The 27041-nt window shown below is 36.7% G+C and overlaps 1 protein-coding gene across 1 annotated transcript; it reads right to left on the bottom strand.

Annotated features, from left to right (window-relative positions):
* Window positions 1-26698, bottom strand: LOC148303464 (amidophosphoribosyltransferase-like). The gene is made up of 10 exons (XM_088269939.1): window positions 26191-26698; window positions 18155-18249; window positions 14031-14139; window positions 12818-12961; window positions 11050-11173; window positions 9313-9562; window positions 7679-7894; window positions 7018-7145; window positions 6287-6629; window positions 1-4884 (listed from the first exon to the last, which is right to left on the bottom strand). The coding sequence occupies exons 2-10, from the start codon at window positions 18234-18236 to the stop codon at window positions 4733-4735; spliced, it is 1548 nt and encodes a 515-aa protein (XP_088126065.1). The 5' UTR covers window positions 18237-18249; window positions 26191-26698; the 3' UTR covers window positions 1-4732.
* Between the last annotated feature and the right edge of the window lie 343 nt (window positions 26699-27041).

Here is a 27041-nt window from a genome sequence, read left to right on the forward strand (position 1 = left end):
TATTATGTACTTAACAGCTTTCAAAATAAATATTACCAATTGTCTTGTGATTTTTTTTATTTATTAATTTATTTGACAGTAAAAACAATAATAATCATAAATTGTCTATCGTTAACACTAACATATTATTTGAATCTATTTCTGCAGCAATTTTTTTGTTGTACATAGATTTTTGTAAATTTCAAATAAATATGATACAAATTTGTGACATTTGTATCTTCTTATCTCTTCTAATAAAATAAACTATCCAATATAACTTTATTTTTTATCAAAATACGATGCAGTCGTTAAACAGTCAGCCTAACTTTTTTTATCTGTAAAAATATAAAATTACTCTTGTGTGAAATGGTCAAAATGACACTTCCAAGTCTTTTTACTTCTCAGGATTACTACATTGTTTGCGGGAAACATTTAAAAGCGTCTTTTACATGCTGTTGGTAGAGAGCGGGAGATGCTTATAAATGTTCTATTTGCTTACTTTTGGTACAGCGCGAGAGACGCTAAAAACATTGTACAGATGGGAATTGGGTTAGTGTATACTTATTAGAGTCGGGGTTGATAAAAAAATGCCCGGCAACAATGTGTTAATATGCTGTTCATATATCATATATCAGGGAGGCAAGGTGATTGCATTGAGGCAGTCCTTACACTTCTGATGCCACTCCAGGGTAACATATTTAAACATAAAAATGTTAAACCCTGACTTTATATCTGCCACTCAACTTATTTGTTACTTAGATACATAACATAAATTTAAAATAAAAAAAAATTATGTATATTATAATAATTAGAACTCATTGGAAGACATCTAAATCAATTGCATTTTTTAAATCACTTAGATCAACATTTTACCAAAAAGTAAATGAAATATACAAGAATTGCTGAATTAAGAATATAAAAATGCTAATTTGTATGTTTCGGTAGTGCTGATGAAGTAAAGTTCAACATAGCCCAAATTGGGAACAGATTTCATTGCAAGAACAGAACATTCAGGAACAGATTCAACAAGTTTTTAGTATAAAACATTTTAAATGGACATTAATTAGCCTAGATGTGGTAGTAAATTTCACCGCACGATATCACAGTACAGTCTCGTATACCAAATTATTACTAATTGAACTTAAGAGGCATCGCAACATAGTACTTATAGAAACATTATTCGGAAGTAGAGTTTTTAGTAAAATAAACATCTATGGAAATACTAGGATGCGATCCTCTTCACAAATCAAAGATATCACACATTATATTGTCCATAGACAAGGCACGCAGTTTCTATTCCTCCAAATGTCAGATCTGACCTTACCTAACCTTATTTTTAACAAATTAATACATAGTGAAATAATTTTTATTACAATTTAAAGAATGCGATGGGATATTACAGACGAATGCATAAAAAAATGTATATAATAAGTGGAACATTTTAATGACAGAATTTTAGGTGAATCATCAATGATATCAATATAAAAATAGACTTTAATGACATCTCAACATAAATTTAAGAAAAAAAAGAGAAACATGTTTTTTTATTATTTTATTTACTAAAATACTTCAATTTCATACTAATTTTGTGAGTCTAAGCGGCTCATTATTAGAAATAGGTATCAAATTGTGGTAGAGTGGGTTCGAACTAAGAAACTCTGACTCAAGACTCCGGGACACTAACCACGGGACCACAACCCGACAGATAAAGAAGAATATGGAACTCGGGGTATTTACAGGGCTCACGACCTGTCATAGGTTGGTTTAAGTGGTCACTTTATGCTCGTGTAACAATCACCATTTTACCCATGTTTGACAACCACACTAATTGACAATAAAATAATTGAAAATCATGTTTTCAGGTGTCTCCCCAATTATTAATATTAATAATCCAGGATAGATCTTGGAAAGGGTCTCTGCTAAATTAAAAGCTTACTCAAATCAACCATAGATGCTCCCGCAAACTCACACATTAAGTGACGTGTGAATGTATATGAGTTTCAAAAATTTGAGCAGCGGGTTGTCAACCATGGTAGAATGGTGAATGTTACACTTAAACCAGTCTATGACAGGTACCCAGACTTCCATATTATTCTTCATCTATGTTGAGATGATAACTCCCAAGTGGAGAAACCCGGAGATAAGAAAAAAATGGATTTTGACATACCTAAAATTTGTCATTTAAAATAGACAATTGAGATTCCTATCCAAGCCCGACTTCCAAAGAACCCTTCCTGAATATTTAGTTGTGGATAGTTTTTAGTATTAGTCCTGAGGAAGAAGCATGGACAATATAATAAATTATAGACATATTATAAGACATATCGCTCACTCCTTTCAAGAACGTCATAAATCAAAAATTGTAAATTTTCAGTTGTGCATGTTTTCGGAATGCCCATAAAATGTACTTTATCCCAGAAAAAGAGGCATATTTTTAACTTAATGTTTACCCGCTACAGGGCAGAAAGTGTTGTTTTTGCATTTTGAAGAAAAGGTTTTGTTTAATTAGTTTTTTAAATATACTGAATATTTTTCAAATGGAGAAAAAACCTTCAGGTTTCACCTAAAAAGATCTGTTGCACAGTAAAAAGTTCAATAAGTGGCTTTGTATTAATTTTTAATAAATTGTATTATATTTTTAAACTTTAAAAACGTTCTCCTGAAAAATCAAGTTTTTTTGATTTATGACGTTCTTGAAAGGAGTGAGCGATATATAGAGATTGTTTAAGCAAAGTTATTTCGTAAATTATATAATGCTGATTTATTAAAAATATAATTAAGTTCACAATGAGAGACGAAACTAATAAATAACGATTTATAGCTACACTTATAGGAACACTCTTCATACCATTCATCATTTACTTTGTGTAATACCACTCAAGGGGATTCTCGCAATTACAGATCTCATTCAGCGTTCGGCAACGCTAGAAGCTGCACGTCATTTGTCGCCCGATTTTTTAAATGAATATATATAAGATTTTTTTAAATGCTTATTTTAGAATATACATTGAAAAAATATTTTTAATTTTTTTTATAACTCCTTACATTTTAATTTAGAAGGTTAAGTTGGTATTTAACGTATATAGGGCCTTAAACATCATAATAAATAAAAATCTTGGTCACTTGTCGTCAAGAAAAGGCGATTCAGTTGCCTTGGCCATGTACTCCGCATGCCTCCTGAGAGCCGCCATCAAGCTTGCCTCCTTTACAAGGCATCAGGTTCGCGCCGCCCAGGACGACCACTGCTGACAATTCGATGGCAGTTTTCGTCAGAACTTCGGAACACGGATCTGACTAGGGAGGATGCAAGGGAGCTGGTGGCCAACTCCATGCGGACTCCATATGCTCCACATAGGAAGCTGATATGGTTAGATTAAATTAGTTACACAATGTGAAGGATAAATGATAAGGGGAGTGTTATATTACCATACCACAAAGATAACAATGGTTTTAATATGTAAAATACACTTCAAGAGTTCATGGGTCCAATTTTATAAAAGGAGGCTAACAAGACAAAACGGTAGGTCTGCAGCAACGCCGATGTTCATCAACAGCCGCAGCCGCACTGAGATTGAAGAGTGTGCAAAGAATCGGATACTATAGCAACATTATTAATAATACTAATCAAAATTCGATTTATGATTCCACTGAATTAATTTATTTTTGTGCCAGCTTTTCGCCTTGCCAGTGCATTATCAAACTGTTGAGACAAATTCAGCTATATGTATTTAGTACAGTACAGAATCTGTTAAAAGCAATCAACAAACTAGGATTTTTCTATTACGTTAAACGAATTACAGATAACATCCTACATTCTATCGCATTCTATGCTATCGAACCCGCAACAGCAAGGGCACGCATGCAAAATTGAACGCACTGGTAAGTTCACTTTACCTACAGCAGTTGTAGCCAATTGAAGTATGAGACATCTCTATCAACCAATTAGTTTTTTTTTTTAAATTATAGCTAGAAGAAACAAAAATCCACTAAATGATCTATAAACCTTGTACATAATAAGGAAGGTAAATATTAAATGCAATTCCCATCTTCTTTTGTCCGCCTCCTTAGTGTAATGGTCAGCACGCTCGGCTACCGTTCTGGAGGTCCCGGGTTCGATTCCCAGGGGGGTCAAATAAATATAAGTGATTTTTTCACTGTAATATTTATTCAATATTACCCTGGACTGGTACCTGAAGCGGAGGGCTGATCACCTTCCCTTCGTGTGTAAACGATCAAGATAACACTGTGTTCATATGAAGCAGTACCCTATGCACCATTGGGGTGCGGATAAGGGTTTTATTATTTTATTATCCCATCCTTAAAAAAATAATAAAATTTGAATGCACAGCTCTTTTAGATACTCGAAAGCCGTATTATGTATTGATCAAATATTTTAATGACCTTGCAAGGCGAAACAGCTGTCACAAAAATAAATTCATCATAATCATAAATCGTGTTTCGATTAATTTGAATAATAATACATCGTTGAATTCTATAAAGTAAATGCCAATTTAATAAATATAGTAGCAAAAATTACTAAGATCACACATCCTTGTCGATACTGCAAGAACACACACTGTCTCTTGTATTTGTATCATCAATTTTTTCTCATTTTCAAAGCAAAAAATGATTTTATCTTTGCTTGGGAAAGTTTATTGCAAGTCCTCGCGATATTGGCAGTGACTTGCTGAAGGCGGCGAGACATCGCCAGTCATCACTAGCCATCTCTCGAGCCGGAGGAGCCTCCGCCGGCCTACCAGTGCAGGTGGTCGGGCAGGCCGCCGGGGTACTGGCCCGTGAGGCAGGCGGTGCAGTGGCCCCCGGGGCCCCCGCCCGGCGCCTGCATGTTGAACCGCACCGCGCTCACGAGCCCGTCCACGCTCAGGTAGCATAGACTGTCCGCACCTGAGATAAAACATCAATTTAACCAATGATTTTGGGGAATTATCCCAACAAAACGTAAACACCTGCTAATTATTTCTTATAACATTTAACGCTTTGGCCAATTCCTGTTGAGTTTGAGTTGGGTCATCATCCATTAACGCCTGAAATTGCTCGTCTTCGCACTGTTGTGGTCTACCAGATCCCGCTTTCCAAAAAACCAAGCTAATTTTTGTACTAATAGCAAAAAATGCACACATTTAATAAATACATTAATAATTTCTGTACCAATCCTCTGATTTGTTTCGGCATTTACTTTGTGGTAAGATATGTTGAAATTATTTAAGAAAACACATGTTTTTTTACCACTTGAGTTTATTTAAGACAACTAGTTTCGGAAGCTAAGCTTCCATCTTCAGGTCTAAATGTAAACCAGTTTACATTTAGACCTGAAGATGGAAGCTTAGCTTCCGAAACTAGTTGTCTTAAATAAACTCAAAAGGTAAAAAAACAAATGTTTTCTTTGATAATTTTATTATATTTACTAACAAAAGTCGACTAGTCGGCTTTTTGCTGTCAACCATAAACGACCAAACACCGATTAGTCAGTTTTCCTACTCTACGTACTGGAAAAAATTCTTACAATTATGTTTATCACTATTTCGATTTCAAATTTTAACTATTCATATAAAAGGGATTTTTACTAGAAATCAAAAAAAATATACATCCACCATTATTTATCAAAATTTTACACGTTAAAGACAATATTTTTAATAAATACTTTAAAAATGTATCACATTTTTAACACTATATTTTTTTGTTCATAGTTCAAATGGACAGGCGATTATGTTAAGGCGGAGACTGACCGGAGCATTTCGTCGTAACAAAACATGCTCGCTTGCGGCGAGCATGTTACGATATGACGTTACGGCATTGCTAACTCACCGCGATCAGTGCTCGCTAGTGGCCTTGTGCTCAGTGTTGCCATATGTCACATCAAAAAATCTGAAAATCTGAATCAATAACCCAAAATCTGTGTGAATCTTTGCAATATTGCATTCGTACTGTAGTTAAAATGTCGGACGACGAAGACGTGATTCTTGGTTCTGTGATTTTAATAAAATTACTGCTTACTCCAAATGAAAAACAAAGTATTAGTGTCAATCCCCACAAATTCCCCGCAGTTTGGGGAATTTCCCACAGATTGGCTACCCTGTACTAACCTAAAATTGCATCCGACTTCGGATGGAGCATTCGGAACGAGCGGCGAGCAGCTCGGCTCGGTGTACTGACTGCCTGAATGCTCGCATCGTTACATGTTACGTTACGACGAAATGCTCCGGTCAGTCTCCACCTTTAGATAAGACCAGGTCACTCACCAACCAAGGACCAAGTTGATCATGTTAGGTAAGATGAGGTCACTCACCAACGTGCTTGGCGAGCTGGGGCGGCGAGAGGCGGTTGGCGATGAGCTCCTCGCGCGTGGGGATGTTGATGCCCATGTAGCAGGGGTACTGCAGCGGCGGGCTGGCGATGCGCACGTGCACCTCCAGCGCGCCCGCGTCGCGCAGCAGCTTGATGATGGGCCCGATGGTGTTGCCGCGCACGATGGAGTCGTCGATCAGCACCAGCCGCTTGCCGCGCACGTTCTCCGACAGCGCGCCGAACTTCTTGGCCACGCCCAGCTGCCGCAGCCGCGTGCTCGGCTGGATGAACGTGCGCCCCACGTACCGGTTCTTGCACAGCACCTCCGCAAATGGCACCCCCGACTGGAACATGCAAATTGCAACTACATAAACACGGTGCACTAGGACAGTACGCCAATACGAGAAAAAAAATTATCATCGCGGAAGAGCAGCAAAAGCGAAGCCCGTTTGAACTGTGCTAGTTTGGAAGTTGGCCATACAAAATGACAACAAGCTGCTCTCCAGCATGACCATTACTCAGGGGGTTGTCCTGCCCAATATCTTGGCCATTCTCCAGCCCAAGAGGATTAAGAGAAAGACGTAGCGATTTGTCATCTCATCTTTTCTCTACTTCCGACTCGGCCCACTCAACGCCCAAGACCGAATGTTGACATTTTGTTATTTATTACAAAAACCTAAAAAATAATATTTTACAACATCACATGAACTTTGGAGCAAAAATCAGACTCACCTGTCTGGCATATCCGTGCGCCGCCGCCGTTCCGGATTCCGGAACGGAGCTGACGATGTCGGCATCCACGGGAGCCTCTCTTGCCAGTTCTCTACCGCACTGCAAGCGGACAGAGTACACCATCTGACCTGGAGAGCAAGAGAAATACAGTAAATAATAAACGAATTGGATAAAGTTACTGAGCGTCTGATTAAAAGAAGCTTTGAGCTCTTTAACGTAACCTGGTCATGCAATCATGGATGACATTATTTTCTGCCTTTGAAATGAGATCGGCGCAGAAGATAAAAATACCCTTCCTGTCCTTAAGCATCAATCCACCCAACGGGTAGAAATACCTTTCCCGTCAGAAGTGTGTTAATATGGACTTCGTCAAAAGGTGCCAAAAAGGATTCATAGCGTTTTAGTTTTTTAAAGGAATAACCCGCAAAGCGTCTATTTTAGATGCTTGCTGCAGGTAGGATAGTAAGGATAGGGAAAGTAAATGTGAAAAATACATCACAAGACCAATTGAAAATTAATCTTTCTTAAATTCATTTTGCAATTGGCGGGAATCGAACCCACGGTGCCAGTTTCGTAGTCGAGCGTCTACCAAACTACGCCGCGGCACCTGTGAGTGGTGTATTCTAGGAGCAAAATGTGTGAAAATTTTAGCCAAAAGTACCTTCGAAAATACTGTCGCTGCGTGCAAAGTAGACGTACTCGAAGATGCAGAAGGCCTCCTGCTTGTCGCGCGGGAGCGGCACGCGTGCCACGGTGCGCGGGCCGTTGCGCGTGAGCTGCACTATCTCCCCGGGGAGCACCTCGCGCTCGTAGCGCGCGCCGATGCTCAGGAACCCGCACGACTCGGACGACACCACCCACCCAATGTCACCGCCCTCTGGAAACATACAGGCATATCAAGTGACTTATGTGACATACACATTCTGAAAGTCGTGCCATTGGCGAGGTAACGAGCGTTTTTGCCTGTGATTTTTTCTCATTAGTTATAGAACACTGATTTGAGTCTACTATTTTATTTAAAAAAAAAAAACTTGTGACAAATATTTCGCTTTGTTAAGGCATTATCGAACTACATGTCTCTACATATATTTTGGCTTTAATAAAATGTTATTTATACACTGGGTGATCGTCAAATAAAAAATTTAAAGGTAGATCTGTTATGTTATTGTTTGTCCGCCTCCGTAGTGTAATGGTCAGCACGCTCGGCTACCGTTCTGGAGGTCCCGGGTTCGATTCCCAAGGGGGGTAAAATAAATATAAGTAATTTTTTCACTGCAATATTTATTCAATATTACCATGGACTGGTACCTGAAGCGGAGGGCTGATCACCTTTCCTTCATGTGTAAAACGATCATGATAACACTGCGTTTATAAGACACAGTGCCCTATGCACCATTGGGGTGGGGATAAGGGTTTTAATAATAATAAAGATTCTGTTATTATGAAGCGATTCATTTTTGAAGATGCACTTTTCTTCATGTAATCTATATATTACTAAACCTTTATACTGCAAATTGTTATTGTATCTATTGTATGTAATTTATATAATCTAATAATTAAAAAAAATAATAATAATAATAAATAAATAAAAATTGTATCAACATGTAAGTTTTTCGGCTCAACACAGGCCAAGCCTAAAGAGCCGTAATACATATAGTAAAAAAAAATGTATGTATCTATGAAATAAATTAAATAAATTACGAAGATTGAAATTATGTAATGATAAAAAAAAATTAATAAAACCTACCATCTCTAGGTTTTATTTCATGACAAAATTACATTGAAATATCCACAGATGTCATTGCTATACAAGTTACATCATACCAACTGACAGACGGACTTTGAGTTACATCATACCAACTGACAGACGGACTTTGAGTTACATCATACCAACTGACAGACGGACTTTGAGTTACATCATACCAACTGACAGACGGACTTTGAGTTACATCATACCAACTGACAGACGGACTTTGACAGACTTTGAGTTACATCATACCAACTGACAGATGGACTTTGACAGACTTTGGTTACATCATACCAACTGACAGACGGACTTTGACGTTCATCTATATCCATACTACCGGAAAGGTTAGCAAAATGTTTGGTTCCTACACTATAGTCAGTACGGCTGTCCAAACTTAAAGCACAGTGAGCGACATTTTTTTGGACTGAGTAGCATCGACGTAGTCCAAAAATGCAAAAAAAACATACTCCAAAAAAACTTCCCTTACTGTGTTTTGAGTTTGGACAACCGAGTAGGTTTATGATGAAATAAGTGAATGTTGCTCTCACCGGCACTGAGGGGCAGGATCTTGCCGATGCAGAGGGGCCGGTTGCCGAAGGGGTCGCGCGCGGCGAGGACGCAGTCGTCCACCATGATGACCAGCGAGTAGGAGAGCGGCGCCAGCTGCATGAGCGCCGTGATGCGCGCGGGCCAGTCCGGCGCGCCGCCCTCCCGCTCGCCCGCCGGCCGCACGCACAGCGCCTGCGTGATCAGCTCCGAGTCCGACTGCGTCGACAGCCCCACGCCCCGCTCCAGCACCTGAACACACCCACACGCTTACTTCCTTCCCGTTACAACCCCGCATTTATTTATTAGAAAACCAGTGAGACTCAGAAACAAATAAACAAGGCTGCAGTTATATCAGGATGCCTCAGAAACACGGTGTGGAGGAACAAACACATGAGAATAGAAAGTAAAATGAAAATATACAAAACATGTGTTCGACCAATAGCCACTTATGGGATTGAGGCAAGAGCAGATACTTCCAGAACAAAATCTCGACTTTGAACCTCCGAGATGAAGACTCTCCGATCCATAACCGGAAACACATTGCGAGACCGAGTAAGAAATACCGACATCCGGAGCATGTGTAAGACGGAGGATATCGTGAGGTGGGGACGACAATGAAGGCGATACTGGAAGGAACATATAAACAGAATGTCAGAAGACAGACTTCCACGTGTCGCCCTCCAAGGCAACCCTGAAGGACGCAGACCCCCAGGCAGACCTCCGAAAAGGTGGAAAGACAGCTGGGAGTCAACATCCCAAGGGCGACATGCGGAGGCACAAACAGATCCCTAGGATCTACAAAAAGAAGAAGAAGAAAACTAACAGAATATTTACAAAAACGAAGTATAAAAGTATAAAAATTGATGTCCGACTTTCTCTGGGGAGTGGGTTATTTAATCCATGTTCATGTCCATTAAAACCATGTATTATGAAGATAGAATTTATGTTGAAATAATTTAATAATAAAAAAAACACCTTTTCGAAATATTTTTCAACTATGACAAAATTACACAGAAATATCCACAGATGTCATTGCTATCCAAGTTACATCATACCAACTGACAGACGGACTTGGGCGTTCATTAACGTCCATACTGCTTTAAGGAAAATTCGCACTGACCTTCATTTACGTCCATACTCCCGAACAGGTAAAAAGAAACATTATTGATGTGTACTTCATTAAGCATTACATTGTACATATCGCAGGCTCGATTTAAAAACGAATTTGAGTAAACACTGAGAGAATGTTGCTTGAGAACATTGCATCGAGAACATTGTCTGCCTCCGTGGTGTAATGGTAAGCGCTAGGCTTCCATGCTGGAGAACCTGGGCCCAATTCCCAAGAGGATAAAAATAAATATTAGTGATATTTCAGTTTAATATTTATTTATAATCAAAATGTAACTTTGTTTTAAAATCACTACGATTTATAGAGATTTTAAAACAAAGTTACATTTTAAGTATAAATGGAAAATCACAAAGTTAGTGCTTCAAATATAAATTATAATATTTATTTCGTATGACCCTAAACTGATACCTGAAGCGGAAGGCTCATCACCTTTCCTTCGTGTATTCAACGATCAAGACAACACTGCGATTATATTATGCAGTGCCCTATGCACCATCGGTTGCAGATAAGGGTTGAAATAAATAATATTAAAATAAAAGTTGTGAATAAAATAACTGATGGAATTATAAGCTGATTAGCGATTTAGCATAATTTGTTGGATGATTACCATTTTCCTCAGGGAATGACAGTTGAGGAGTTCTCCGTTGTGGCCGAGAGCCAACTGCCCGTAGGCCGTGTGCACCACAAACGGTTGGCAGTTGACTTCCTCTGATGCAGCCGACGTCGAATATCTGCAACATCATATCTCTAAACTCACAATAGAAACTCATTTAATATTGCAATTAGAAGGAATTTAAAATTGTGTTTTGAATATTGAAAGCATTAGCTTTGTGGATCATCTTGATATATTATTTCGAGAAATAAAAATACTTTGTGTTCTGATCCACTCACATTTTTATTAACCAACTAGTTTCGGCAACAACCTGTTGCCCTCTTCAGGGTTACATTTATTACTAATAGTAATAAATGTAACCCTGAAGAGTATTTATTAGTAATAAATGTAACCCTGAAGAGGGCAACAGGTTGTTGCCGAAACTAGTTGGTTGATAAAAATGTGAGTGGATCAGAACACAAAGTATTTTTATTTCTCGAAATAATATAATTTAAAATTGCATTACTCATTCACCCGTCTTGGTTTTATCGGCAATTTGCTGAACAAGACCGCCGTGTATACAAGTTTCGGACCTTATATCCTGACCGTTTTATAAAATTTTTGGTTGAAAATTGCTTGGGCACAAGCTCTAAACATGTTACTAGTGACATCTTATGAATTCCTTCACAAACATTGATAAACCATTTTAAAAAATCAGATCTCTAGCTTATTTAATATCAAGACATTGTTTTTTCACTAACCACAACCCTAATTAGTATACTAAATAGTTGTATACTAATCACAAGTAACCGCAAACCCAACACCTATCTGTACAATGTTTTTTGGCGTCTCAATTCAATTAAATTCAATTAAATTAAATTTATTTTATTTATAGATAATATACACATTACAAACTTTAATTTAAATCGTATACGTTAACAAAAATAGAAAATAAGCAAGAATACTAATGCTAAAGGTGTAGAAGAATCCCGCTTCGGAAAACTCCTTCGGACACATGGAACAGATCTATTGATCATGTGATATTGTTCAATATAGCGGTAGCTCTTCCTACAGGCATAACCATCGACAGGTTGATCCTGTATATAGGAATGTGAAACAATCTATGTCGACGCTGTCTTAGGTAACTATCGGGAACATACCGACCAATGTTTCGGATAATTTCAGGATTATCGATCATACCGCGCAACAATCGATAAAAATGCGTAATCAAATACACATTCCTTCTAGTCTCTAAACTATTGTAGCCAAGCATACCCTGGAGAAACTCGGTCGGGTAAAGCCAAGGATAAAAGCCGTACTCTCTCATGTAGAGATAACTCAGAAACTTCGTTTGGACTCCCCTCTCTACCAACAGTATGTAAGACGCTTTTAAGCATTTCCCACAAACAATGTATTATAAAGATACTAAGGGATATTCTACATTTATATTTTATTAATTGTTTCGGCATTAACTTTGTGGTAAGACATGTAACAATGATTAAAGAAAACACTTGTTTTTTACCACTTGAGTTTTATTATAGACTACATGTTTCAATAATAATAATACATTACAATTACAATAATAATAATAATAATAATAGTAGTTATTATACAGACCTGAATGATGGAAGTTTAACTTCTGAAACATGTAGTCTATAATAAAACTCAAGTGGTAAAAAACAAGTGATTTCTTTAATCATTCTACATTTAAATGCAAAATATTTATCATTCATTGATAGAGTGCTTCAGTGGAAGACGCGGAGAGTGGGATAGAAGATCTCACCTGGTGTGTCCAATGCCGAGGTTACCCTTGAGCTTCTTCATGGATTCATCGCTGAAGATATTGCTGATGAGGCCCATCCCCTTGTGGACATGGAACCCCTTGTCTCCCCCTTCTGACGTCACTATCCCCGCCGACTCCTGTCCTCTGCAACACATTATTTACAATAGTTAATAATGTTTGAGGAGAATAAAAGTAAATTAGTTCAACTCAACCAACGTTTCCAGATTAACTACACATACTCGAATATTATTTAAATTTAGATACAAAATCCATTTCTAACATAAAATTATATCAAATCATACCTAAAACCCTTACCATAACTTACATGTAATTGTTATTTTAATAAAATACTTAAACTCATTAAATTTAAATTCATTTTGTCAGAAAAATTATAAAAAAGTGTGGTTCCTCGAGCGCACGACACGGCTGCTGAGAGAACCATGGTCCATCATTTATTTAATTTTTGCTGGACATTTACATCTCAAGTCTACAATTTTTTGCTCATCTATAAATATTGTGGTTGGTGTTAACTTGAAATGGTTAAAAGTTTACAAAGGTTAGCTGTTAACTGATGAAAGTGCATCAAGAATATCATTACATCGTTCAATATAGCAACGCGGGTTCTAAATGGTGTAGTGTATTTCTAAGAATCTGTGCTGAATGAACACAATTGGGCGTTATAAAGTGCTTTGTGTTGGTCCTTTAAGGGTACGTTACGACCATAGTGTATTCATCTGAAACCCCTAGCTTCTCGGGAATAAATGACTGCAATAAAAATGTGCAAAGACAATAACGATCCTAGAACACGTGCTTAACCGGTTAAATTTTATGAAATCGAACTACAATCTTAAATACCTCAACTAAGCCAGCTCCCATTCAGATTTTTAATCCATTTATTTTTTTAATTCATTGTCATCATCATCCTATTATTATTATTATTATCCATGCGTCTATAAGCGCCCTTGAGGTAGTATATTTCGAAAATGGCCCTATATAAATTATCCAAATTAGTGGGTAGGCCCCAGGCAAGATGATGCGATGACATTGGGAAAGTGGCAGGCCTGCACTGGAAGAGAGTCACGTCTAACAGACAACTGTAGAAATCCTAGAGGGAGGCCTTTGTTCAATACTGGACACAAGAAGAAGGCTGAAGGTGAGGTGAGGTATGAAGATATCTATGAATGAATGGTTTGTTCCGTAACGGGTGAAGTACCTGTGCTGCAAGGCAACCAGCCCGAGGCAGATGACTTGCGCAATGTCCAGCTGTGTCGGCCACTCTCCCCCGGCGATGGCGCCGAAAACCCCGCATTCGTGGGTCAGCCCTAGAAACAAACAAAAAGATAGCAATAGTTTTTACTATACACCGCGAATATCTTTGCAACTTATACGAGGACATGGACTGTTCAACGTATGAGGAACTGAAGAGAGTTTCGCAAAATAGACTGGAGTGGCAAAGGAGGTATCATCTATTGCTGCAGACCAATCCACGGGATTGAGACCACAGAAGAAGTTCTTTCTACACATTTTTGAATGGAATGCATCGAGACACTTGTCATAATAAATTTAAGGAAAAGTGGCATTTACCACATAAAACTTGAATTAACACATTGTGTACGGTGTGCACATATTTGTGCGTTTCAGAAACCTTGTGTGGTGGCGGGGTGCACATTTTTGTGCATTTCGGCTACCTTCAATTTAGTATACAAAAAACACGTCATAAACTTCTAATCTCTTGGCCTTTTTGCTTTTGTTGTGTAGTGGATAGATGTTGTTGTAATATAAAAATAATACTGATATTTACTGGTTCAAAACATAGCTAATGGTCGTAATCTGTTTTGAAGGAAATGTTACAAATTAACTTTAAACAATGGATACAGACGGTGCGTTTTTTTTTTGTCCTAAAATGAAATAAAATACAAAGATCATTGTCCTTTACTTAAGTCGGCAGTTGGTACTTACAAAGCAATAAACGCGTGTGGGGAAAGCCCATAAATCATTTTTTATTCGCAGATTTTGAGTTTTCGGCGGTTGTTAAACTGTGTTGTTATTTTCTAATATTTTATTAGTGTTTTTAACATTTTTTTTACTTTTGTGATTTGTGGACTAATATGATTTTATTTTGAGACGTTAGAGACCATTTAACCATTTTTGTATTGCTTTCGAGTTCAACCTCAAGTTCAAAATATGAAGTTCACTGACATATTTTATATTTCCGGACAGCTGTCTAATGTCGCCCGCCTCAAGATACAGTTTTATCAAAACATTGCCGTAACTAATGTGTTAAAAAAATAATAATAATAATAAATATCAATTTGTGTATTTTTAATTTAAGTTTTACTTGGTAAATACTACTATTTCGCAAAATATACTGTGACACGTGTTTCAATGCATTCCATATAATTTTCAAACACCGTATACTGTAAAACACTCTCCTTAACATCCATTATTCACTTTGTGTAATACCACTTTTATAAACACTTATTCGTGACTACCGATTTCGGTGTTTTATTACAAAACCACAAAGTTATTAATGGTTTTAACCGTTAGAATGCTACGCGGCGCAAAAGCGCTGCGATCGTTTGTATCGAAAATTGCGGCGCAGCGCAAAAGCGCTGCGAGTTTCAGTGTATTTTCGGTGCTCCGCGGGAGTGCACGTACGCTAACCTCGCGCGTAATTTGTGATGAGAGTGCATTCTTATACATTTAAAAATAACTTTTATCGTTTTTTTATATTATTTTTAAAAAATAACCATGTCACGTGCTATTATTTCGAACGTTGATTCGATTCCTAGTGATTCTACGGGGAGTGAAACGACAGATACAAATAGTGATGATAGCAGTATTATAACGCATCGAAGAAAAAGATTGAGGATTGAAAGTGAGTCTTCTACCTCCTCTTCATCTACAGAAACAGAAGAAACACCAACTTTAGTGTTTTCTAAATCAACAAATGATTTTTTCGAGACTCCTGGACCTAGGCGGGCGCCTCCTCCCGATGGCACACCCATAACCTATTTCAACATATTCTTTACCATATCACTGCTCGAAACCATCGTAAGGGAAACAAATCGATATGCTGCACAGTTTTTGGCCTCGCACACTGTATCGGATAATTCTCGAGCAAAAAAGTGGACGCCGACAACAATATACGAAATGAAAGCCTTTCTTGCTGTCATACTCGAAATGGGAATAACGAGAAGGCCAACAATTAGTAGTTATTGGATAAAAAATTCCCGACACATACCATGGTTTGGGACAATGTTTTCAAGGGATAGGTTCCAACTGATTTTGAAGTTTTTTCACTTGGTTGATAACAGATTATTATTTGAACCAGGCCATCCGAATTATGACCCATGTGGCAGGTTTGATGTGCTTGTCAAACATGCAAATACCGTATTTCATCAGCATTATGTACCAAATCAACAACTATCCATCGACGAGTCGTTAGTTGGTACTCACTGCCATTCTTCGATAAAACAATATATTCCAAACAAAAAACACCATAAATGGGGAATCAAATTTTGGATGCTGTGCGACTCGGTTTCCAAATATTGCTTGGGTTTTTTCTGCTACAAAGGAGCTAAAAATACAGATGACAGAGATTCGGTAGAAAAATATGGTCTTGGATTTACGGTAGTGCAAAAATTGCTTTCAATTGGAAATTACCTGAACAAAGGTTATCATTTGTTTACAGATAATTTTTACACAAGCTTACGATTGGCCAAAGCCCTTTTGGAACAAAATACATATATAACTGGAACAATAAGACGTAACAGAAAAGAGATTCCTCCAGAAGCTAAGAAAGCAATCGTAGGAGAAGCCAAATACCTAGCACATGAAAATGTTTTGATGTGTTCATTCAGAGACAAAAAGTCCAAACCAAAGCCAGTCATATTGATTTCATCCAATGCAGATACTAATAGTGTGACGATCAAGAAAAAGAAAGGGAAATTTGAAAACGAAAAAGTGAAACCAAGCATGATTGATGACTACAACAAATACATGGGAGGTGTGGACGAATCTGACAAAATGTTGTACGTGTATTTGGACGAGCAAAGAACCCTAAAATATTGGAAAAAAGTAGTATTCAACATTTTTGGAAGAATGGTACTCAACTCTTATATTTTGTATGTTTCCAACACTACCGAAAAAAAAATGACCCGGCTCCAATTCACATCGAAAATTATTGAGGATCTCGAAAAGGAGTGGATGAATCATAAAAATAGCGTTTTAACACAACCATCTTCATCAAAGAAAAAATTTGCGCTGGAAAAATTACCGGGACGTAACTTACGCCAGTGCGAGGTGTGTAGCAACAGAGGGAGTGGGATAAAGCGATCCCGCCTTATTTGCGTACGCTGTAGGAAAGGCCTACACGCTATTTGTGCGGCAAAACATAATTCTTGAGCTATTTTTTTATTATTTTTTATTTTCTAAAAGAAATAAAATACAATAATATTGATATCACTTTATGTTTAATAAACATTAATAAACAATAAACATTTTATCTTTATAATGCAAAAATAATTAATAAAATTGATTGATATTTGTCTAAGTTAGAGTGTTTTATTTGACACCATTTTTTCCTCTAAATTAATCAATATGTGTATAGCAATTTTCATTTATTTTTGCCAAAATTGCTTAGCACTAAAACGGTTAATATCCATAACACCGTATACTGTTTTTTTTTTTTTTTTTTTTTTGACATCTCATCAAAGATGAAGAAGAATATGGAAGTCTGGGCATTTACGGGGCTGACGACCGTCATCGGCTGGTTTAAGTGGCCACTTTACACACGTGTAACATTCACCAATTCTACCCATTATTGACAACCACACTACTCAAATTCTTGGAAGTTCTATATATATGAATCAATTTAGAAACCTTGTTCTTGAAACACTAGAACTTCACTAGAGACATCTATTGGTGAGATGTAAAGAAGCTTTTTATTAAGCAGAAACTCTTATATTAGTATGTGAGATTCGAATCCTGGATTATAATCACACACATGAGAAACGCCAGAAAATACCATTTTCATTTTTATTATTTTTTTAAGCTTATAATTTGACCAGATAATTTATTTACAACATTTTGAGTGTGTCCAAATACTTGTTCACAAAATCTGGATAATCTCCAATTACAGGAGTTATTTTCATATTATTGTTTGAAAAAGATGCGGAATGCATGGAAACACATGTCACAACACATTTTGAGAAATTGTGATATATTCCATGTAAAACTAAAATTGAAAAAGGATAGATATTACCACAAAGTGACTGCCGAATCGATACATGTAACAATATGTCTAGGCTGGTATATCGGGGGCACAGAACTAACCTGAGGACACAGCACCCCTTCCGGCCTTAGGGTGTATCACCACATCTCCAGCCTTCCCCTCCGCACGCTCACCTGTCTCCATAGCTGGATGAGACCTGCAAGAGAATATTATAGTGTTACGGCGTAATATTTGTAGCAACATGAACTATGACCCCACGCGCCTGCTAGGGGCAGGGCGGGGTGTACGCGGGGAATGTTTACGTTATATCCCTTATGAGACGAATGCAGCATCCCCTGTAGACACTTGTCATTGTACTGTCATGGCGACCTGTTGAATAAACCGATTGCATCCTAATTACGAGTTATTATTACCTATACCCGAGCCCCGTAATAATAATTTAAAAAAACACAAATAAAAGATGGTTTGAGATGTTGAGATGGTTTGGATGTGTAGAACAAATGAGTGAGGAAAGAACGGTAAAATAAATTTATAAGGCTAATGTAATTGGAAAAACGAGCAGAGGAAGACTGAGAAACACATCGCACGATCAGGTATACCAAATACTCGAAAGTGGTCCGGTTAGGAGTCGTAATAATCGGCGGGTATGTATGAGGATATGCATGAACGTGGAAGAGGCGAAGAATGTTTGCAAAGACAGAGTGGTGTGGCGTTCTATTCTCTCTGCCTACCCCTGCGGAGAAGTGGCGTGATGGTTGATACAAATAAAAGTAACTAAAGGGGAAAATCTCATAACACATTGTTTGCGGGAAACCCTTAAAAACGTCTTTTGCATACTGTTAGTAGAGAGCGGGAGACGCTTCTAAGCGTTGTATTTGCTTACTTTTGGTAGAGCGCGAGAGACGCCAAAAAACGTTGTACAGATGGAAATTGGGTGTTGCGGTTACTTGTGATTAGTATACTGAGGGTCGGGCGGCAGACCGAGTATAATTATTAGGGTCGGGGTTGATGAAAAAAACTACCTGACAACAATGTGTTAACATAAATGTTGATACTGGGTATGGTATATCAATCGGCCTTTTCAAACGAAGTCTTAATTTGATTTAATCATTCAATGCACAAATTGCCAAACATTGCCAAATAGTGCACAAATTTCCTATCTCTGCCTGCCCTAGTTATAATACAGCAGTAACCTTTGTGTTAAACGCAGCAGCGAGACTAATTTTTGGAATTTCTAAATTCAGTCACATCACCCCATTACTTCACAAACTCCATTGGTTACGCTTTCCCGAAAGGGTTGAGTATAAACTCTGCCTACTCATGTATAAATCAATACACAATATGGCTCCAGAGTATCTTAAGGAGCTGTGTATTCCAGATGAATTGGTTGATAGACGTCTCACGCTTCCATCGGCTACAACATCTGCAATGGGCAAAGTGATCTTACCAGCTCGCAACCGACGCACTAAATTTGGCGAGCATGCCTTTGCTGTTGCAGGACCGACGGCGTGGAATGCTCTTCCACCAATGGTTAGATATAGCGAGAGTGAGATGATCTTTAGAAAAAGACTAAAAACACATTTGCTTGCTAAATCATTTCCACCATAATATTTTCCCCAATTCATTCACAGTGAAGCGCCCTTGAGGTATCTTTTTACGAAAATGGCGCTATATAAGTTATCCAAATTTATTATTATTATTTCGTCCATTTATTATTATCGTCCGCCTCCGTAGTGTAATGGTCAGCACGCTCGGCTACGGCTACGGTCCAGGGTTCGATTCCCAAGGGGGGTAAAATAAATATAAGTGATTTTTCCACTGTCATATTTATTCAATATTACCCTGGACTGGTACCTGTGTATCACCTTTCCTTCATGTGTAAACGATCAAGATAACACTGCGTTTATATGACGCAGTGCCCTATGCACCATTGGGGTGCGGATAAGGGTTTTATTATTATTAACCTTTATCCAATGTATGTGACATTCTTTAGAATTGTTTCACACACCAATAAAAGTTGGAAAGATCCCTTTGTAAGATGATCTGAAGATAAAAACATGATAAGTGTGACATGTTGAAGAATGTGATAAGGAGGATGGTAAGAGTAGTCAACAAGCACATATCGCTCACTCCTTTCAACAACGTCATATATCAAAAATCGACAATTTTCAGTTGTGCATGTTTTCGAAAAGTCCAGAAAATTTACTATATCCCACCAAAAGTGAAGTAAATATTTAACTTAATATTTACCCGCTACAGGGCAGAAAGTGTTGTTTTTGCATTTTGAAGAAAATGTATTGTTTAATTATTTTTTTAAATATACTTAATATTTTTCAAATGGAGAAAAAACATTTAGGTTTTACCTAAAAAGATCTGTTGCACAGGAAAAAGTTCAATAAGAGGCTTGATATTTATTTTTAATAAATTGTATTATATTTTTAAACTTTAAAAACGTTCTCCTGAAAAATCAAGTTTTTTGATTTATGACGTTCTTGAAAGGAGTGAGCGATATCGCTCACTCCTTTCAACAAAGTCACATATCGAAAATTGACAATTTTCTGTTGTGCATGTTTTTTTTATCCAGAAAATATACTATATCCCAGCAAAAGAGGCATTTTTAACTTAATATTTACCCGCTACAGGGCAGAAAGTGTTGTTTTTGCATTTTGAAGAAATGGTATAGTTTAATTATTTTTTTAAATATACTTAATATTTTTCAAATGGAGAAAAAACATTCAGGTTTTACCTAAAAAGATCTGTTGAACAGTAAAAAGTTCAATACTGGTTAGTAATTTATTTTTAATACATTGTACTATATTTTTAAACATTAAAAATGTTCTCCTGAAAAATCAAGTTTTTTGATATATGTTGCTGAAAAGAATGAGCGATATGTGACATTCTTCGTTTCACACACCAATAAAAGTCGGTAAGATCCCTTTGTAAGATAATCTGAAGATAAAAACATGATAAGTGTTACATGTTGAAGAATGTGATAAGGGGGATGTGATCAGTTCTAGTAAGAGCAGTCAACAGGCACATATGTGGAGCGCAGTGTGACGTACGTTCGGGTCATGATGTCACCTCTCTGCTGGAGGTTGAACTTATCACTACTAAATACTGTATTATGAGATGCAGGAACGTTATCTAAAGTACAACATCAACTTCAGCTAATGTAATGATAAACAGCATTGACTTTAAACAATTATTTTGTAACATCTCATCAAAGATGAAGAAGAATATGGAAGTCTGGGCATTTACGGGGCTGACGACCGTCATAGGCTGGTTTAAGTGATCACTTTACACACGTGTCACATTCACCAATTCTACCCATTATTGACAACCACACTACTCAAATTCTTGGAAGTTCTATATATATGAACCAATTTAGAAACCTTGTTCTTGAATCACTAGAACTTCACTAGAGACATCTATTGGTGAGATGTAAAGAAGCTTTATTAAGCAGAAACTCTTATATTAGTATGTGAGGTCCGAATTCTGGATTATAATCACACACATGAGAAACGCCAGAAAATACGATTTTCATTTTTATTATTTAGCTTATAATTTGACCAGATAATTTATTTACAACATTTTGAGTGTGTCTAAATACTTGTTCACAAAATCTGGATTATCTCCAATTACAGGAGTTATTTTCATATTATTTTGTAACATCTCATCAAAGATGAAGAAGAATATGGAAGTCTGACTTCTGAAGTCTGAAAATAACTCCTGTAATTGGAGAAAATCCAGATTTTGTGAACAAGTATTTGGACACACTCAAAATGATGTAGACTTTAAACAACATTAGAGTTTTTGAAACTCATGCATATATCATAAATCTCATGGCACTTCATGTATGAGATCAAGGCAGCCGTCTATGGTTGGCTTGAGAAGCTTTTTATTTAGCAGAGACTTACCCAGACTTCCATATTCTTCTTCATCTTTGATGAGATGTCGGTCAGTCCCCACCATAAGACCATTGCATGTATGATGTATACAGGTTTCAATAATTAATGGGCTATGGATGTTCAATAATGGTGAATATTACACACTGTATAAAGTGAACACTTTAGCCAGCCAATGTCCAGACTTCCCTATCTCGCATATATCTCTTATCCAATCTGATCCTTATTAATCGTTGTTATGTGCATATTTATGGCTCTTTGGCTATTAAATTTCTTCTTCTAACCCTTATTCGCACCCAATGGTGCATAGGGCACTGCATCATATTGCAGTGTGTTATCTTAATCGTCCGCCTTTTGTCCGCCTTCCGTAGTGTAATGGTCAGCACGCTCGGCTACCGTTCTGGAGGTCCCGGGTTCGATTCCCAAGGGGGGTAAAATAAATATAAGTGATTTTTTCACTGTAATATTTATTCAATATTACCATGCACTGGTACCTGAAGCGGAGGGCTGATCACCCTTCCTTCATATGTAAACGATCAAGATAACACTGCGTTTATATGACACAGTGCCCTATGCACCATTGGGGTGCGGATAAGGGTTTTATTATTATTATTATTATTATCTTAATCGTTACTTACTTGAAGGCAAGGTGATCACTCCTGCGCTTCAGTCGCCAGTCCAGGTTAATATTATTATTATTATTTTTTTATTAAGAGAAATATTTGTGAATTATTATTTACACAAATATTTCAATTTCATACTATTTCTGTGAGCGGTAATTTTCCTAAGCGCATCATTATTAGAAATAGGTATCAAATTGTGATAGAGTGGGTTCGAACCGAGAAATTCTGGCTTTAAAGTCCGTGACACTAACCACGGGACCACAACCCGACAAATTATTAAATAAACACTGTAAACAAATTGCTTGCACTGGTCGTGATGTAAGCACGTATGGGTGATGAAATTTTATGTGAATCTTGCAAGGTTACATCCCGAGCCAAGGGAACTTGAGGTTATCTGCGTTGCCATCTATCCAACAGCAGTAACAATTCGGTGCACAGCGGTACTGTAAATGCACAAACGTTGCATAAACATGGCGAGATAAGCAAAATGCCTTCATTTATTGAATAACAACAACACACGTCACTGTAACAGTAATTAACCTAAATAATTACTGCCGACAGCCATCTTATTTGATTACCAATAACACTTCTTTGTTTATTTATATAATATTTCATCATACATCCGCCTCCGTAGTGTAATGGTCAGCACGCTCGGCTACCGTTCTGGAGGTCCCGGGTTCGATTCCCAAGGGGGGTAAAATAAATATCAGTGATTATTTTCACTGTCATATTTATTCAATATTACCCTGGACTGGTACCTGAAGCGGAGGGCTTATCACCTTTCCTTCATGTGTAAACGATCAAGATAACACTGCGTTTATATGACGCAGTGCCCTATGCACCATTGGGGTGCGGATAAGGGTTTTATTATTATCATCATACATATTTTACAATACTTATTTTCAGGGCAAAAGAAGGATGAAAGTAGACTGAATGCAGTCGAAATGCGATCTCTCAGAAGAATGTGCGACAAAACGATGTATGATAGATGTGCGAATAGTGAAATAAGGAAGGAATGCAAAGCTGAGATAAGCATTATCGATAAAATTAAGAAAGGTGTGTTGAGATGGTTTGGACATGTAGAACGAATGAGTGAGGAAAGAACGGTAAAACAAATTTATGAGGCGAATGTTAGTGGGAAAAGAAACAGAGGAAGACCGAGAAAAACATGGCACGATCAGGTATGCCAAATACTTGAAAGTGGTCAGGTTAGGAGTCGTAACAATCGGCGGGTATGTATGAGGAGATGCATGAACATGGAAAAGGCGAAGAATGTTTGCAAGGACAGAGTGGTGTGGCGCTCTATTCTTTCTGCCTACCCCTGCGGGGAAGCGGCGTGATGGTTAGTTAGTTAGTTAGTTAGTTTTATTTTCAGGGCTTTTTATTCCACGTAACGCGAAGAAACGTACTGAGGCACCTTTTTTTCAAGGATATATAGCTCACTCCTTTCAAGAATGTCATAAATAAAAAAACTTGATTTTTCAGGAGAATGTTTTTAAAGTTTAAAAATATAATACAATTTATTAAAAATAAATATCAAGCCACTTACTGAACTTTTTACTGTGCAACAGATCTTTTTAGGTAAAACCTGAAGGTTTTTTCTCCATTTGAAAAATAACTAGTATATTTAAAAAAATAATTAATCAATACCTTTTCTTCAAAATGCAAAAACAACACTTTCTGCCCTGTAGCGGGTAAATATCAAGTTAAAAATATACCTCTTTTGTTGAGATATAGTACATTTTCTGGGCATTCCGAAAACATGCACAACTGAAATTGACGATTTTTTATTTATGACGTTCTTGAAAGGAGTGAGCGATATCTAGGAGTCCAAAAAACTGAGTAGTGTGGTTATCAATCATGGTAGAGTGGTGAATGATACTTGTGTGTAAAGTGTTCACTTAACCAGCCTATGAAAGGTTATAAGCCCTTTAATACCCAGACTTCCATGTTCTTCTTCATCTATGTTGAGAAGGAAAAAAAATAAAGATTGTTTATGACACGCAATCAAATACGACATGGCCGAATGATGCAATCTATTTCAGATCTACCAACTTCCATTGTTCATCTATGAATAGCTCTTTTATGCTGAGTTTCTTTTTTAAATTATCAACAATTTTTTATTTATTATTTTAAAATATTGACTGTTGTGGTCCCGTGGTAAGTGTCGCGGACTCCTAAGTCAGAACTTTTCGGTTCGAACCCACTCTACCACAATTTGATACCTATTTCTAACAATGAGCTGCTTAGGCTCACAGAAATAGTATGAAATTTAAATATTTGTGTAAATAATAAAAACACAAATATTTCTCTTTAAAAAAAAAAATTGAAATATTAATTACACTTCTTGTACAAATCATATGTACATTGGCGGCCATGGGCATACATTCCATATAGGCATAAAAGCAGTGCCTATCCTAACTTTACCCGCGTGACATAAAAACGCAACCAGTACCTACCCTACCTTCCTAAGCTTACCTTACTACCTACCTCTACTGCCTACCCTAATAAATCACTGTCGGCGGCCATATTGCTATGAAATAATATCTTCCAACCAACCAAAAGAAATTAAAAACAGTAATCAAGGTTTGTTTGTTCAATTAGTGAGGAGATAGTGCTTATTTATATACATAAAAGAAGAAATAAACACTAATTACGAGGAATTATTATGATTTATTATTATCAGTTGCGGCACAAATGATTGAATAATTAAAATATTATTCAATTGATGATATTTTAAATTGATGAGAGCAAGGATCAGGTGAGGAGTTCGAGGGGAGAGGACCTCGAGACCTCGCCAATATACACTTGTAATCTTTCCAAGAAGTTTAATAAATTAATAAAATATAAAGTGCACAAAATATTGAGTTGGTACGATTTCTTTTGTTTTTATCTCAAAATGCGCTTTTTGACAGTTATTCTACGTCTGACCCTTCAATGGTACATAGAGCACCTTATCAGATTGATGAAATGTCAACTTGGGTGTACATGAAGGCAAGATAATCTTTTCATTTCTTATGCTTATTTCAGCATTAAAACCTTTAAGAGCTTTTACTTTGGATATATATGTAGAATATTATTTATTTCAGCTTTAAAAGCTTTTATATTTTTAAATATATGTAGAATCAAATGAACTGAACGTTCATAAAATAATAAAAAACAAAATATAAAAAATACATTGGATATGATGAAATGTTTAAATGTAAAAGAATTTTATGTTGCTGTTAGCTTCCAATGCATTTTAATAACTATAAAAATGTACGGCGATAAATCCTGTCATTGCACATTATCAAATATATATTTTTTCATTACCGAAAATATAAATTAGTTTTTATTTTAATTTTAAAATATACACTTTTGTCGATGTATGAACAATCAATCGATAATATTAATATGTTAGAAGAATACTATTAAAAATATATATTTTATATTTATGAAAACACTTATTATAACCTAAATAATTTCTTAAAACATTAAGACGTGATTCGCGAATTTGTTGACATTTCTATCCGCAACCACCTGTTGATAATGTCAACGATCCGAGTAATCTGTATTTCATGCAAAACCCAGTGATTTAAATAAACTAGTAAATAAAAAGTTTTCACTTACAGCTTAATGCAGATCTTAACTCGAACCAAACGTACTGAGGTCGGCGTGCGTGCGTAAAATAAATGATATTCCGACTGATGGTCTGACAGGGCTCATAGTATAACACAAACAAAGAATGGAGGTCTTATCGTGTTATTCAATTCATACACCATTCACCGTTTAACAACAACTCGCAGATTATTGATATATTCACTCAATATTTTCTCAGCTACATTCTAATTACTTTATCAAACTTACAATAGTTTAAAAAACTGCTGAAATTCAAAAAATAACGCATCGCCACGTGGTATTAAAAGTTAAAACCAAGATTCGGCAATGGGCAACGTTTAAAATATTTTAATATACGAAAATTTGCACTATCGGAGTTGAAATATCGCATTTAAAAAATATTGACATGAAACTTTCACCTTTAATTTGGCCTAATTCTAGGCATAAATGTTCATATTTGCTTGCTTATAAGTTTCAAATATAACGTTTTATTATCGTGGTCGTAAACGTGCAAGGTCACTTGACATTGGCGCCAATTTGAATTAATATAAACCAATCAGACGCCTTTTGTCTATGGTCCATTTGCTAATTGGTTGAAATTAGCTATGCTTTCTATATTAACTTTTTATGTTTCATAGGATCAGAGACTCCATACGGAAATTATCAATCACGTACCTCGTGTAAAAAAACTTTACTAGTGGCCTTTTGTTTTGTATGACTTTGACATTTAAACCCGTCAAAGTAAACGTTACCGAACCAAAATGTATAAATGTTTATTAGATTGTATTTTTCTTAGTAAATTACCGGCACTCCATACATATGAAAAACCGATAGCAAATGCAGAGACCCCCGTTGTGGAATTG

The sequence above is a fragment of the Brachycentrus maculatus genome, unplaced genomic scaffold, assembly GCF_059751285.1.
Source record: "Brachycentrus maculatus isolate JH-2025_06_01 unplaced genomic scaffold, ASM5975128v1 h1tg000368l, whole genome shotgun sequence".
In the NCBI taxonomy this organism is placed as follows: Eukaryota; Metazoa; Arthropoda; class Insecta; order Trichoptera; family Brachycentridae; genus Brachycentrus; species Brachycentrus maculatus.